General features: G+C 46.4%; 1 protein-coding gene across 2 annotated transcripts in view; it reads right to left on the bottom strand.

The window, feature by feature from the left end:
* RUNDC3A (RUN domain containing 3A) overlaps window positions 1-12,712 on the bottom strand; it is a 56,569-nt gene extending 43,857 nt beyond the window's left edge. The window contains exon 1 of one of the 2 annotated variants that reach the window (XM_082271208.1): window positions 12,338-12,712. In XM_082271208.1, coding sequence (XP_082127334.1) covers window positions 12,338-12,444 — 107 coding nt within the window. In that variant the 5' untranslated portion in view covers window positions 12,445-12,712. The remainder of the gene's footprint in view (window positions 1-12,337) is intronic. The other variant, XM_082271207.1, reaches the window with a different exon arrangement.
* Between the last annotated feature and the right edge of the window lie 2,363 nt (window positions 12,713-15,075).

Below are 15,075 nucleotides of genomic sequence, written 5' to 3'. Positions count from 1 at the left end.
GAACTGTGCCAGCTGCAACACCCTCTGCCAGCAGTGACCCCTGCCCTCTCCCCTGCCAGCGGTGGCCCCTGCCCTCTCCCCTGCCAGCGGTGGCCCCTGCCCTCTCCCCTGCCAGCGGTGGCCCCGGCCCTCTCCCCTGCCAGCGGTGGCCCCTGCCTTCTGCTCTGCTCACCCCTCTACACTGCCCTACTGACCACTATCCTCCGCTCTGCTGACCCATGTTCTCCGCCCTGCTGATCCCCAGTACACTGCCTTACCGATTCCTGTACACTCCCTTGCTGATCTCTCATTCTCCGCCTTGCTGACCCCTGTCCTCTGCCCTGCTGACACCATGTACACTTCCCCACTGACCACTATCCTGGGCCCTGCTGACACCCTGTATACTGCCCCATTAACCTTGGGCTCTGTTGACCCCTGTCCTCTGCCCTGCTGACATCCTGTACACTGCCAGCAGTGACCCCTGCCCTCTTCCCTGCCAGTGGTCGCCCCTGCCCGCTCCCCTGTCAGCGGTGGCCCCTGCCCTCTCTCCTGCCAGCGGTGGCCCCTGCCTTCTGCTTTGCTCACTCCTCTACACTGCCCTATTGACTACTATCCTCTGCTCTGCTGACCCATGTTCTCCACCCTGCTGACCCCCAGTACATCGCCTTACCGATTCCTGTACACCCCCTTGCTGACCTCCCATCCTCCTCCCTGCTGACACCCTGTACAGTGCCCCACTGACCACTATTCTCAGCTCTGCTGACCCCTGTCCTTTGTCCTGCTGACATCCTGTACACTGCTCTACTGACCCCTGTTCTCCACCCTACTGACCCCCAGTACACTGCCTTACCAATTCCTGTACACTCCCCTGCTGACCTCCCATCCTCCGCCCTGGTGACCTCTGTCCTCTGCCCTGCTGACACCCTGTACACTGCTGACCCTTTCCCTTGCCCCCCTGACATTTTTACTGCACCCCCTCATCAGACAAGCTATATGGCCCTGTGTGCACAAATTCCACTGGGCAATTTAATGCCCATCCACCAGAAGCTGGTGGCATTTCCCCGCATGCACAGAAATCCACAGCGCATAGGCAGCTATGCCACTGGTCTCTTCCAGCTCCCAAATGCCTGAGCCTGACCAGCTGAGCATCTATGCACCTCTATGAGGTAATTCGGGAGGAGTTTAGTTCCTACGCCTATTACCTTTGTAAACCTACAATATGACAATCCCCACACATTTACTATGGCCTGTAGGTAGGCACTGCTGTGTCACGCATTTTACAGAGCCTGCCTTGTGAACTACAGAGGTGCTGAGAGTAGATGTTTCAGGAGTCAGTACAGGAACCATTGCTTGCAGACAGCAAGGTACCATGGGATATTTAGTCCTTAGAAATTGGGGAGAAGCTGCAAAGCAGGCAGTTTTTTTTTAACTCACCAAACATTCTCTAAAAATGCTCAAAGCAGGATTTCTTTACCCCCACGGAAGTACACTGCCCCAGTGTGAACACATTCATTGATTTTAAAGGGAAGCATTTTCTTGAACTTTTCAGGTGCTTTTTTAATGCAAAAGCGCCTTAAAAACTCCTCAGTGTGAAAGCAACCTTAGGTCTAGGGGGCATAAGAAAGAAGATTTACTTACCTGATCCTCTGCACTGCTTGACCAGTCCCTGCAGAGTGCTCTCCCCCATGCACCAGCAGTCTAAAAAGGTCCAATGCAGGGACCATAGCCATGCAATGGGCAGTAGGATGCCAAGGGGCAGCTTCTGTAGCGTGGGGGGGAGCACTGTCTGCCAGAGGAGCAGAGTATCAGGTACAGTGCATCCAGAAAGTAATCACAGCGCTTCACTTTTTCCACATTTTGTTATGTTACAGCCTTATTTCAAAATGGATTAAATTCATTATTTTCCTCAAAATTATACAAACAATACCCCATAATGACAACGTGAAAGAAGTGTGAAATCTTTGCAAATTTATTAAAACAAATAAAATCCCATGTACACAAGTATTCACAGCCTTTGCCACAACACTAAAAATTGAAGTCAGGTGCATTCTGTTTCCACTGATCATCCTTGAGCTGTTTCTACAACTTGATTGGAATCCACCTGTGGTCATTTCAGTTTATTGGACATGATTTGGAAAGGCACACACCTGTCTATATAAAGGTCCCACAGTTACCAAAAAAGGGCTGAGAAATATCCCGGGAAACCATAGGCCGGTCAGCCTAACCTCAGTAGTCTGCAAAATTTTGGAAGGGATGCTATGGGACTATATACAAGACTTTAGTAATAAAAATGGTATTATTAGTAATAACCAGCACGGATTCATGAAAAAATCGTTCTTGCCAGACCAAACTATTAATCTTCTATGATGAAATGAGTTGCCATCTAGATAAAGGAAGGCCAATGGATGTGGTGTATCTGGACTTTGCAAAGGCATTTGAGACCGTTCCCCACAAATGTTTACTGTACAAACTAAGGTACGTAGGTATGGACCATAGGGTGAGTACCTGGATAGAGAACTGGCTCCAGGGGAAGAGCCCAGAGGGTGGTGATAAATGGGGAGTACTCGGATTGGACGGGTGTGGAAGTGGGGTCCCCCAAGGATCTGTCCTGGGACAAATCCTGTTTAATTATTTCATAAACTACCTAGAGGAGGGGATATCTAGCACAATCTCGGTATTTGTGGAAGATACAAAGCTACCAGGCCAATATCATCTACACATGACATTGTAACCTTACAAGCGGACCTGAACAAAATAATGGGGTGGGCAACTACATGGCAGATGAGGTTTAATGTTGAAAAATGTAAGGTAATGCACTTGGGTGTCAGAAATATGAATGCAAGTTACTCGCTAGGAGGGGAACCTCTGGGTAAAACCAAGATGGAAAAGGGCCTGGGGGTCCTAGTGGACAATGGGCTTGGCAGTGGCATGCAATGCCAAGCAGCTGCAAGCAAACCAACAGAATACTGGCATGTATAAAAAAGGGGATTCACTCCAGAAAAAAAGAGAATATTCTTCCACTTTATAAGACTCTGGTCCGGCCACATCTGGAGTATGCTGTCCAGTTCTGGGCACCGGTCCTCAGGAAGGATGTGCTGGAACTGGAGAGAGTCCAGAGAAGGGCAACAAAGATAATTAGAGGAATGGAGGACATCAGCTATGAGGAAAGACTACAAGCACTGAACTTATTCTCTCTGGAGAAGAGACGTTTGAGAGGGGATATGATATCAATCTACAAAATACTGTACTGGTGACCATAGCATAAGGAACAAACTATTCAGAGAAAGGGAATACAATAAGATACAGAGCCACTAACTAAAAATAGAAGAAATGCGGTTTAACCTTGAACTACGTAAGCGGTTCTTTACTATCACAGCGGTAAGGATGTGGAATACTCTTCCACAAGCAGTGGTATCTGCAGGGAGCATTGATAGTTTCAAAGAACTATTAGATGGGCACCTTAAAGACCACAACATACAGGGGTATACGATGTATGGTTAGCAGTAAACACACACACATTATGGGTTGAACTGGATGGACTGAAGTCTTTTTTTAACCACAAACCATGCCATGAAGTCCAAGGATTTGTCTGTAGACCTCCGAGACAGGATTGTACTGAGGCACAGATCTGGGGAAAGGGTACAGAAAACTTTCTGCAGCAATGAAAGTCCCGATGAGCACAGTGGCCTCCATCATCCATAAATGGAAGAAGTTTGAAACCACCAGGACTCTTCCTAGAGCAGGCCACCTGGTCAAATTGAGCAATTGGGGAAGAAGGGCCTTAGTCACAGAAGTGATCAAGAACCCGATGGTCACTCTGACAGAGCTCTAGCATTTCTCTGTGGAAAGAGGAAAACATTTCAAAAGAACAACCATTTCTGCAGCACTCCACCAATCAGGTCTGTATGGTAGAGTGGCCAGACAGAAGCCACTCCTCAGTGAAAGGCCCATGACAGCCAGCCTGGAGTTTGCCAAAAGGCACCTGAAAGACTCACAGACCATGAGAAACAAAATTCTATGGTCTAATGAAACAAAGATTAAACTCTTTGGCCTTAATGGCAAAGCGTCATATCTGGAGGAAACCAGACACTGCTCATTACCATTCCTACAGTGAAGCATGGTGGTGGCAGCATCAGGCTGTGGGGATGTTTGTCAGCGACAGGAACTAGGAGACCGGTCAAGATCAAGGGAAAGATGAATGCAGCAATGTACAGAGACATCTTTGATGAAAACCTGCTCCAGAGCGCTCTGTACCTTAGACTGGGGTGAAGGTTAATTTTCCAACAGGACAACGACCCTAAGCACAAGATACCAAAGGAGTGGCTTCTGGACAACTCTGTGAATGTCCTTGAGTGATCCAGCCAGACTTGAACCAGATTGAATATTTCTGGAGAGATGTGAAAATGGCTGTGCACCAACGCTCCCCAACCAACCTGATGGAGCTTGAGAGGTCCTGCAAAGAAGAATGGGAGAAACTGCCCACAAATGGGTGTGCCAATCTTGTAGCATCATACTCAAAAAGACTTGAGGCTATAACTGGTGCCAAAGGTGCTTCAACAAAGTATTGAGAAAAGGCTATAAATACTTATCTGCCTCCCCGGTGCATTCTTTCCCCCTTCATCAGTGTACTCATTTTATTTGTAAAATAAAAACTTTTCTTTTAAATTTTATATCTTGTGTAGCCCCCTCCTAGTTAGGTGCTAGGTTCAAAGCAGTTTATGCTCTATCTGCTTATCAGAGGAGCCTGATCTATTAGGCTGCCTGTTGCATGTTCCCAGGTGCGATTCACTGGGTCTGAGGGAGTGTCCCCACTGTATCCAATAGGGGAGCCTGTTGGACAGTGGAGGAAACCTGGCCAGTGACACAATGGCTTTTCTGGGAGTCCAATCCTTCATCCCCAGTTAAGTCAGAGGATAAAGGGTCAGCTCACACAGTGTGTCAGAGTAAAGGGGGTGCCAAGTAAAACCCTGAAGAGTAGGAAAAAAGGGGGTGCCAAGTAGGACCCTGAGAGTGATTCACAGTACAGTGAAGTTCGCTTAATTCTACTTCACTTTAGTGGCATGTTGAAGCAGCAGCCTTGCAGCACCCATTTATAATAAGATGTCCCAGTAATTGTGCATAGTTTGTTCAGTTGGAGTATCCCACTCATCCCTTCTCCTATCCCAGTTCTCAAATAAAACAACAAAAAAACAAAACCCCCGGACTGTTTTCTGACTGAGCCAAGCACTTAGAATATGCTAAATCGTCAAGTTGTTGCTATAGGTAACCCAGGGGATCCCATAACCAGCAGCTCCCACGGGAGTAGTGCTACATTTGGGGGATGTCGTCCTGGATTACTGGCCCAGTTGCTAATGGCAACGGCCGAAGAAAATTTTCAAAAACGTAATTTTTTGCTTCAGAGACTGTGTTCTAATGCTCAATACAAGTGTGAGGCCTGCTCTACAGGAGATAGGGAGAGTGGGATGAAGAGAAAATTGCACAATAATGGTTGCTCAGGGCAACCGTAAGATTCCTGTCAGGATCGCAATCTATATGTCCAAATGCCGGAGAGTTTCTGTCTGAGCTATAAGTTGTTCACTCCCATGAAGTACTGGAAGGCGGGAGAAATGCATTCTTCTGTGAAAATAGACTGTGTCTGCTTAACAGTAAATGGTGCAAGTATGGACGGAGAAAATTCCCAGGGCACATGATCGGTGTGTCGGGGGCCATGTGTGTGCCAAGACTATATGGAAAAGTGTTGACCATGCACATAATGACAGCGGGACATTCTTTCTATAAAGTGGCAGTGTGGATACTGTGAAGAAATCTGTCGGCCATGCAGTTAATGATAGTGGGACATTTTTCGGAGACAGTATGGTGACGGGCCTTGCTTGTACATGTGCTGGGAAGAGAACTGTTGGCCGTGCATACGACAGCAGGACAATTCTCCACACTAGCAAAGAGGGTCAGCTGACTCAGAGTGATGGAGGTGCAGTTGGAGCCCTGTTACAAGCAAGAAGAGTGGATGTGTGTCAGGTCAGAGGCACGGTCCACTTTGCAGTAACTTCCATGTCGGCTGAGTTGAGAGAGAGAGCGGCATTGGAGGGGTTACTGCACCAAGCGGAAAAGCGCGCGCTGGAGAGTTCTGCCTAGCAGGAGGAGCCACTGCCAATAAGGAAATGTGGGTGGAGACGCCGCTCACACACAGCCAATCAGGAGCAAGAGGTAGAGTCCATAAATTACTTCCGCCTCCGGGTGTGGCTGAGAGGGAGACACGTGTGTGGAGGAGCAAGATGGCGAGTGTCGGAGTTGGAGTGCATTAGTGATTGACTCACATGTTGGTGAAGAACCTGCTGGGCAGGTCGGGGAGCAGACCGGAGAGCCGACAACGTCCACCCTGTGGGATACAGGGATGCGGATGGTGCCCGATGGAGGACTGGCGGTATGCACCGGAGGAGGCATGGAGCATTTGGGCCTGGTATGTCCCTAGTGTTTGAGTGTGACCCTGCGGATGAAAGCTTGGAGCCAGTGCGAGCATTGCGGCCATCTGCTGCTGCAGGCGGAGAGGACTGAAGGTCGGCCCAAGAAGTTGTGTGTGCTGTGGGAGATCAGAGTCACTTGGGCCTCATCGGCTGCGGAATCGGTGCCTCTCCAGGATCGTGGGAGAGGAGTGCTGAGCTTGATGATGCAGCTGGAGGCCATGCAACCTGTCAGTGGTCCAGTTTGCTCATGGAAAGAGACCTGAATGTCCGAGCCAGGATGCATGCAGGTAGTACGGGCCGGGGAGTGGCCACCTGATGCATTGAAGACTGCAGCAGGAATAACTAAGTCTGCTCCCATAAAACTTGAGGAGAAAGATGGCCCGTGGTAACCAGGGCTACTAAAGTGAGTGTAAGCAGTGAGGAAGAAGCCGGGGTCATCAATGTGGGGTCTCCTAGTTTCCAGAATCGGTTTGGGTCCTTAGAAGAATGAATAGATGTCTGGAAATCTGAAGAAGAGACTGAGTGGGACTGGGGGTCCGAGGAGCGGAGCAGTCCACCCTGTCTTGACATGCCTGAAATGCCGGATGAAGAGACTAGGGACTCTGTGGCGCGGAGAGAGCGTGCCAAGAGTCTGGGGTTCTGCGAGGCCTATGTCAGTCGGGTCCCAGACCTAACCCCACCCAAGAACTTTGCCCGGGCTTGGGACCAAAATGAGGATTATGATTCTCTTATCAGGCGGGAAGAGACCCCATTTTCTCCAGCTGGGAGAGGGAACAGGAAAACCCATTCCCAGATTTTCAAGGCTGCAGAAGAAAGTGGCCTTGGCGTATGGGTACGACTACCCCTATGCTCCACTGGAGGTCATGTCTGAAATTGAAGCAAAAAGAGAGTCTTGGTGTGACAAAGCCAGATGGGATTTCCTGTTTGTCCCCAAACCATACAGAAATTCCTCCAGGCTAGATCTGTGGAAGAACTTTCTGACAGTAAAAAAGCAATGGAATCACAGGTGGTCCATCTATCTGGACCGAGTGGAGGTCGGCTGCCTAGACGGATCTGGCCAGGCCTGGTCAATCCGCATCCAAGACGACAATGGGAAGTTAGTAAGGATCCCTCATCCTGACTTCTACATTTAAAGGAGCACTTTCGAAAAATTCAAATAAATGCCGGCTAGCCTATGTTCGTGAGCTAAACAATGAAGAGAAGGAATCTTTTTCAAGCTCAGTTGCTCATGGGGCATATGTCCCCTTTCTACTGCCCCTTCCCCTTCTAACTTGCGGAAGGAGTTGGGAAGACAAAAAGGGTGCTAACAGCCCATGGATTTAAACCTAGAGGACTGACCCTCTCAGGAGCACTTTGAAAGAGATTTTTCCAATTTCTTGTTTCAGAAGACCCTTTGGGCCATCGGGCCGGGGTCCCGGATTACAAATGGAGAAGTAAAACTTCTACCTCAGAGTTCCAGATGAACTTCTTGGGCCAAAGGGCCAGACCTGGGACTCTTATCAGTAGCTGCCTAGGGAGAAATAGGCAGCATGGCAGAAGTTTGGTGGGGGATGCCCTGGTGTCATCAGGGGCCCCTGAAGAGGCTTTCTTTCCTTCCCCACTGGACTATCAGGTTGCTCAGGCTCCAGCAACCGACCTCCTGTGGGGAGAAGCAATAAGGACTAACGTAGGTAGTCAGTGACAGGACTCAGGGCCACCTAGGAGGAGTGGAACGGATCGTCGGGTCAGGACTACAGAAGAGGCTGACTGTCTTAGTCAGAGATTTCAGATGAGAAGGTTGCCCCTGCGGGGAGAGTTTTCCCATCAATTTGAGTTAGGCTGTCATTGTGTTATTATAACCCTTTCTTTCTTTTGCAGGTTGTACAGAATTTAGTAGTAGTTATTTAGGATGTTGTATACACCCACCATGGCAGGCTTTGCTTGGTGGGGGGTGCATTGCCTCTAATGCACCTATGTTGTATAGCAGATATATATATTTTTCACCTAAATTATCTCTTGTACATTCGTTCCTCCCTCTCCCCCTTTTCCAGGTTTGTGGGATACTCCTATTCTTTTTGATAGAATTTTTGTTGGGGGCGGCTGCCCCAGAGCCAATGGGACATGGCTCATTTTTGGTGAGGGGTGGATGTAGCACCCTCCTATTTAGGTGCTAGGTTCAAAGCATTTTATGCTCCATCTGCTTATCAGGGGAGCCTGATCTATTAGGTTGCATGTTCCCAGGTGCGATTCACTGGCTCTGAGGGAGTGTCCCCACTGCATCCAATAGGGGAGCCTGTTGGACAGTGGAGGAAACCTGGCCAGTGACACATTGGCTTTTTTGGGAGTCCCAGTGGGAGGGCACTCTTGCAGTGCATCCTGGAATTGCTAATAAAAGCCGAGGGGACATGTGACAGGGTGTCTTTGGTGGGAAGCAGAGTCCCAGGAGGAGGTGGACGGCTGTCTCTCCTCCTGTTGCATGAGGAAGGTGGTCAGAGGCGGTCGGCCTAGTGAACCAGGTGTGTAGCTGAGCTGCAGAGGATCCTGCAAAGCTGACAGTGGTGCTGCTGGCAGAGTCTCCCGGGAAAAAGAGTGTCCGGGAGTACCAGGGGAATTGCCAAAGGTTCTCCCCAGGAAGGGGACCACTCCAGTGAAGTCAGAGGATAAAGTGTCAGCTCACACAGTGTGTCAGAGTAAAGGGGGTGCCGAGTAAATCCCTGAAGAGTAGGGAAAAAGGGGGTGCCAAGTAGGACCCTGAAGAGTGATTCACAGTACAGTGCAGTTCGCTTAATTCTACTTCACTTTAGTGGCATGGTGGAGCAGCGGCCTTGCCACATCCATTTATAATAAGAAGTCCCAGTAATTGTGCATAATTTGTTCAGCTGGAGTATCCCACTCATCCCTTCTCCTATCCCAGTTCTCAAATAAAACAAAAAAAACAAAACCCCTGGACTGTTTTCTGACTGAGCTAAGCACTTAGAATATGCTAAATCGTCAAGTTGTTGCTATAGGTAACCCAGGGGATCACGTAACCAGCAACTCCCACAGGAGTAGTGCTACACTTGTTTCAGACCAAATGCCATCATCACTGGGTCTCTGTGCTGCTCTATGCAACGCAGGGAGATTATGGCTGGTGGGAGTAGCCAGCAGGGTGCTGTACATAGCTTACTGAAAACCTCATAATAGCACCCTGCCTTAATACTAATAGCTCTCTGCCCTGATGCAAGCAGTGGACTGGCTCTTGGGCATTATGCAAATTTTAGCTCCTTGGAGCCTAAGCCTTTTTTCTGACATTCGTTGCTTACAAGTTAAAATCTGTATTTTTTGCTAGAAAATTACTTAGAACCCCCAAACATTATATATATATATATATATATATATATATATATATATATATATATATATATATATATATATATATATATATATTTTTTTTTTTTTAGCAGAGACCCTAGAGAATAAAATGGCGATCACTGCAATATTTTATGTCACACGGTATTTGCGCAGCGGACTTACAAACACAATTTTTTGGGGAAGAAATACACTTTCATGAATTAAAGAAAGCAGTTGGGAAGTGTGCTAATTGCTAAACACAAGAGCCAATCAGAAATTATTGAAGAACATTGAGGCCAGTTCTGTGGTGGGACTTTTACAATTATTCTAGAATAGAATTTACAACAGTCTATAATACAAATATGAAATGTAAGGCCGTTTGGTTTAAACTGAAGCAAAAAGGAAAAATGTATAATAAAGAATATCCAGATCTATCAATACCAGTATAAAAGCTTTAGCCGTATCCATGAACTCTCCCATGTCCTTTAATACCCTTCATCATTTTCCACATTGATGTATATCACACATCTTTTCCTACTCAGCCTATGATTTTATGGCTGTGATGTCATTTCCTTTTCCATCACCACCGGCATTCCTCTAGAGCGGAATCCTCCACCCCATCAAGGCTACATGATTGGTCTTTGCATATCATCACATAACGTTAACCTCTTCTACCCATTTTCATTGCCTTTTGTTAGGTCTCCTCCACCCCTAATAAGGCCACCTGGTTGGTCCATCCATGTCATTTTATACCATTAACCTCTTCTACCCATGTTCCTCGGGGTCTGCCAGGTCTCCTCCGCCCCCATCCAGGCTACCTGATTGATCCTTGCACATCATTACATACAGTTAACCTCTTCTCCCCATGTTACTCTGTGTCTGCTAGGTCTCCTCCACCCCTACTAATAAGGCTACCTGGTTGGCCCATCCATATCAGTCCATACTATTAACCTCTTCTACCCACGTTCCTCAGTGTCTGCTAGGTCTCCTCCACCCCTATTAAGGCTACCTGGTTGGCCCATCCATGTCATTCCATACTATTAACCTCTTCTACCCACGTTCCTCAGTGTCTGTTAGGTGTCCTCCACCCCTATTAAGGCTACCTGGTTGGCCCATCCATGTAATTCCATACTATTAACCTCTTCTACCCACGTTCCTCAGTGTCTGCTAGGTGTCCTCCACCCCTATTAAGACTACCTGGTTGGCCCATCAAAGTAATTCCATACTATTAACCTCTTCTACCCACGTTCCTCAGTGTCTGCTAGGTCTACTCCACCCCTATTAAGGCTACCTGGTTGGCCCATCCATGTCATTCCATACTATTAACCTCTTCTACCCACGTTCCTCAGTGTCTGCTAGGTCTCCTCCACCCCTATTAAGGACACCTGGTTGGCCTATCCATATCATTCCATACTATTAACCTCTTCTACCCACGTTCCTCAGTGTCTGCTAGATCACCTCCACCCCTATCAAGGCTACCTGGTTGGTCCATCCATATCATTCCATATCATTCACCTCCTTTACCCATATTGTTCAGGGTCTTTTAGGTCTTCAAATTACAATTCTTAAAAGCCTTGGTGTCAGCCTACCCCTTGTCTGCCCCTGCCATTACCCCTTCTGTCCCATTTTTTAAGCAGTACAAAGACTGGTGCCCTACACAGTACAGGGACTCGTAACAACCTAACCATTGGTTGGCCCCCTCAAAAATCAATTTAGGTTGCCCTTTTCCTTCATTGAATAAGGCTACAAGTTTTACTGGTACCCAATTATAGTTATGTGTAACCCCAATGCCAAGCTACCAACACATTTTTTCCAAAGGCCATTAAAGGTTCTTCTCGAAGAGACCTCTTTCCTGTAAATTGCCTTTTTCCCCATTGAATAAAACTAGAAGTTCTATCGGTACCCAATCACAATTATGTGTTACTCCATTGACAATCGACCACATGTACCCAATTATAGTTATATATTACCCAATTGACAACCATCCTTTACATTAATATTATAGGCCATTGTAGGTTCTTCTCAAACGCAAGAGACCTCTTTCCCAAAGAAAACCTTATTGCCCGTTTCCCCACTGAATAAGGCTGCAAGTTTTACCAGTACCCAGTTACAGTTATGTATTACCCGATTGACAATCTACTACCGGTATCCAATTACAAGTGTGTATTATCCTACTGACAATCTACTACCGGTACCTAATTACAAGTATGTATTACCCCATTAATACCATTCTCTACATTTATTCTATAGGCCTTTCTATGTTCTTCTTTAACACAGGAGATCTCTTTCCCATAAAAAACCTTAATGCCCCTTTCCCCACTGAATAAGGCTACAAGTTTTACCGGTACCCAATTCCAGTTATGTATTACCCCAGTAAAAATCTCCCACTGGTTCCCAATTACAAGTATGCATTACCCCATTGACAACCATCCTCTACATTTATTTGAAAGGCCATTATATGCTCCCCTTGAACAGAGGAGACCTCTTTCCCACAGGAAACCTTATTGTCCATCTGTGTATTTCTAAAGATCAAACCTTTCAAGTCATCCTTCCCTACAAAGATACATAAAACCCTCCCAATCTCTCACCTGCAGACAGTGAGCAAATTTTTCCTCTCCACAGCAATGTTCCTTGAAGAAGCCTTCTTAGATGGCAAGCCTAAAGCCATGGCCGACTGGATGAAGCTTGGTTCCATAAAAACTGTTCAAATCCCACAAAGGATTGCCCACCTCCACCAGCAGGCCTGCAGGCTCCTCTCCAGCAGCCAGGACCCCCTCCCCACCTCCTCCTGCAGGCCTGTGGCTCCGAGTGTCCTCCTATGGGCTATCAGGATGGTTGGATGGATGGATGGAAAGGATGGGAGAAGCTGCCGCTCTCCCTGGTGCTGAAGCTGAGACACGGCCAAGTGACGTCACCCAGCCTGTGAAAGAGCATGGAAGGGAATAGAGAGGAGGAGGAGGAGGAGGAGGAGAGGAAAGGATGGAGGGAGGGGGAGACAGCTCAGGTTAGTGATGGAGTCATGTGACAGAACAAACAAAAACCTTACAATGGGCACAACAATCAAAGGGATGCTACAGGGAATACAAATTATATCTAGACAGAAACAGAGCACAACATGGAATCCCTGCACACACTTCATTGACTCTTATTTTCCTGGGCACTTCCATTTTATCAGTGATGAATCATTTATACAGAAGCATTTGATCATAGATTTCTCATAATAAAAAATTGCATTAGATAAACTTAGAATGGTTTAATACGGCAATAAGCAAAATGCAGTGAGTCATAAGAAATCAGAATCCACTCTTACTGCAGGGAATTCATATCAGAATCAGCTTTATTGGCCAATATTGTACACGGAATTTGTCTTTGATTGGTTTTTCGGGGGTTATTGCACTTTGCATGTCATCATTTTACTTTTTATTACCTTATTAACCATCATGTAGTTTAAAGCAGTTGTTCACCATATTGAGACCTGGTAAATACCGAAACCTTCCATGCCCCAACAGTTATAAAAAAAAATAAATACAAAATGTATACATAAAAGTACGGGAATACAAAATATGTATTAAAATTCCGGAGGGCTCTGCATGGGATGGGTGTCACTATTTATTTATTTATTTATTTCAGGTACTTATATAGCGCTGTCATTTCACGCAGCGCTTTACATATACATTGCACATTCACATCAGTCCCTGCCCTCAAGGAGTGTACAATCTAAGGTCCCTAACTCACATTCATACATACATAGTAGGGTCAATTTTTTTATACAGGATCCAATTAACCTACCAGCATGTCTTTGGAGTGTGGGAGGAAACTGAAGTACCCGGAGGAAACCCACGCAGGCACAGGGAGAACATGCAAACTTCAGGCAGATAGTGTCATGGTTGGGATTCGAACCAGCGACCCTCTTGCTGCTAGGTGAAAATGCTAACCACTACACCACTGTGCCGCCATTATGGGGGGGTTTGGAGAGGGTTAGGGGACTCTGCAGCAGACTTGGTGGCCCTGTAGGAGGTGAGGTTCCTGAGGGAGCAACTGTAGGGGATGGGGGTCTCTGGAGGGGGATGGGGGCTTTGCAGGGGGCGACGTGAGAATGAAGGGCACTGCAGGGGCTTGGAGGCACTGTGGTACACTGTTGATGGTACTAAAATGGGGATGGAAGCTGGGGGGGCACTGTGGGAACTTGGCAGGCTTTTATGAGGCTGATGGCTCTTAGGGGTCAGGGGCACTGTGGGCCACTATGGGGGACTTTCTATTCAAATACTGCGCTGCCCTGACTTGAAAAAATATTATTCTTCATTACTCTTAATTTTGCAGCTTTTAACCAAAATAATACTGGGTGATTCTGCCCTGAAGATCCCTGCTCAGACATTTCCTTTAGGGTGACAACACAATGTCCATACTGTGCTCCTTTGTGGTCACCCTTGCCTTAGCAGACTAAATGTTATTCAGTTTGGGTGTACATTTTACAGGGTTGTGGTCATCCTGAAAAGCTGTAGAAGTACATTTGTTCTGTACAAACGCTGGCAGAATTAAATGTTACTAGGCATTTTTTTTTTTCTTTTGGGTCAGGTGTTACTCACTGATAAAGACATGAATCAGGAAAAAGCAGCATTATGGCCACTAGATGGAGCCATTTCCTATGATCATCAGCGCCATCTACTGGCCATAATGTGATTTTTTTGGATTCATTGTATCCTTATGAAGGAAGAACATCGGACCTGGAGAGAAAAATAGCCTAGTGATATTTGATTCTGCCAGAACAAATGTACAATTTTGCAGGATAAATAGGGCAACTTTTTATAAATACACTTTTAAAAATTAAGGGGTTCTTCCTGCCCTATAGCCTATCCAAATATGATGTCACCCAAGTCAACCAACTGAGCTTTTGAGGTCGTTTCTAAATGGTTGCTTTTTTTTTTTTGTTTTTGTTTAAATTTGTTTGCAATAACATAATAAGCACAAATACAAGACACCCAATTAAAAAAAAAAAAAAAAAAAAAGGCTCCAAGAAGTACAATTTCTTCTGATAATACGTCTACAGTGAAAAATTTAGAGAGGGAACACCCAGCATGAACAAGCTGTTTAACACTGATAATATCGGAGGCACAAAGTTTCCAGTATCCAATCAGAATTTCTGTAGGGGATTCAAATGAGGCAGTCACATGGTATATCTGGGTAAACGATTAAAAAAAATGTCAAAGAAACAGAAAGCTCTATAGAGCAGAGTGTATGACATTCTCCATTTCTGGCACTGCTATAGCTGGCGTCACTTTGGGAATAAATTGCATTACAACTCTGATAGTTTTGCTAGGAGTGCCAA

This window comes from Pelophylax lessonae (genome assembly GCF_965119305.1).
Source record: "Pelophylax lessonae genome assembly, chromosome: 11".
Lineage (NCBI taxonomy): Eukaryota > Metazoa > Chordata > Amphibia > Anura > Ranidae > Pelophylax > Pelophylax lessonae.
This window is presented reverse-complemented; position numbering and strand designations above follow the sequence as displayed.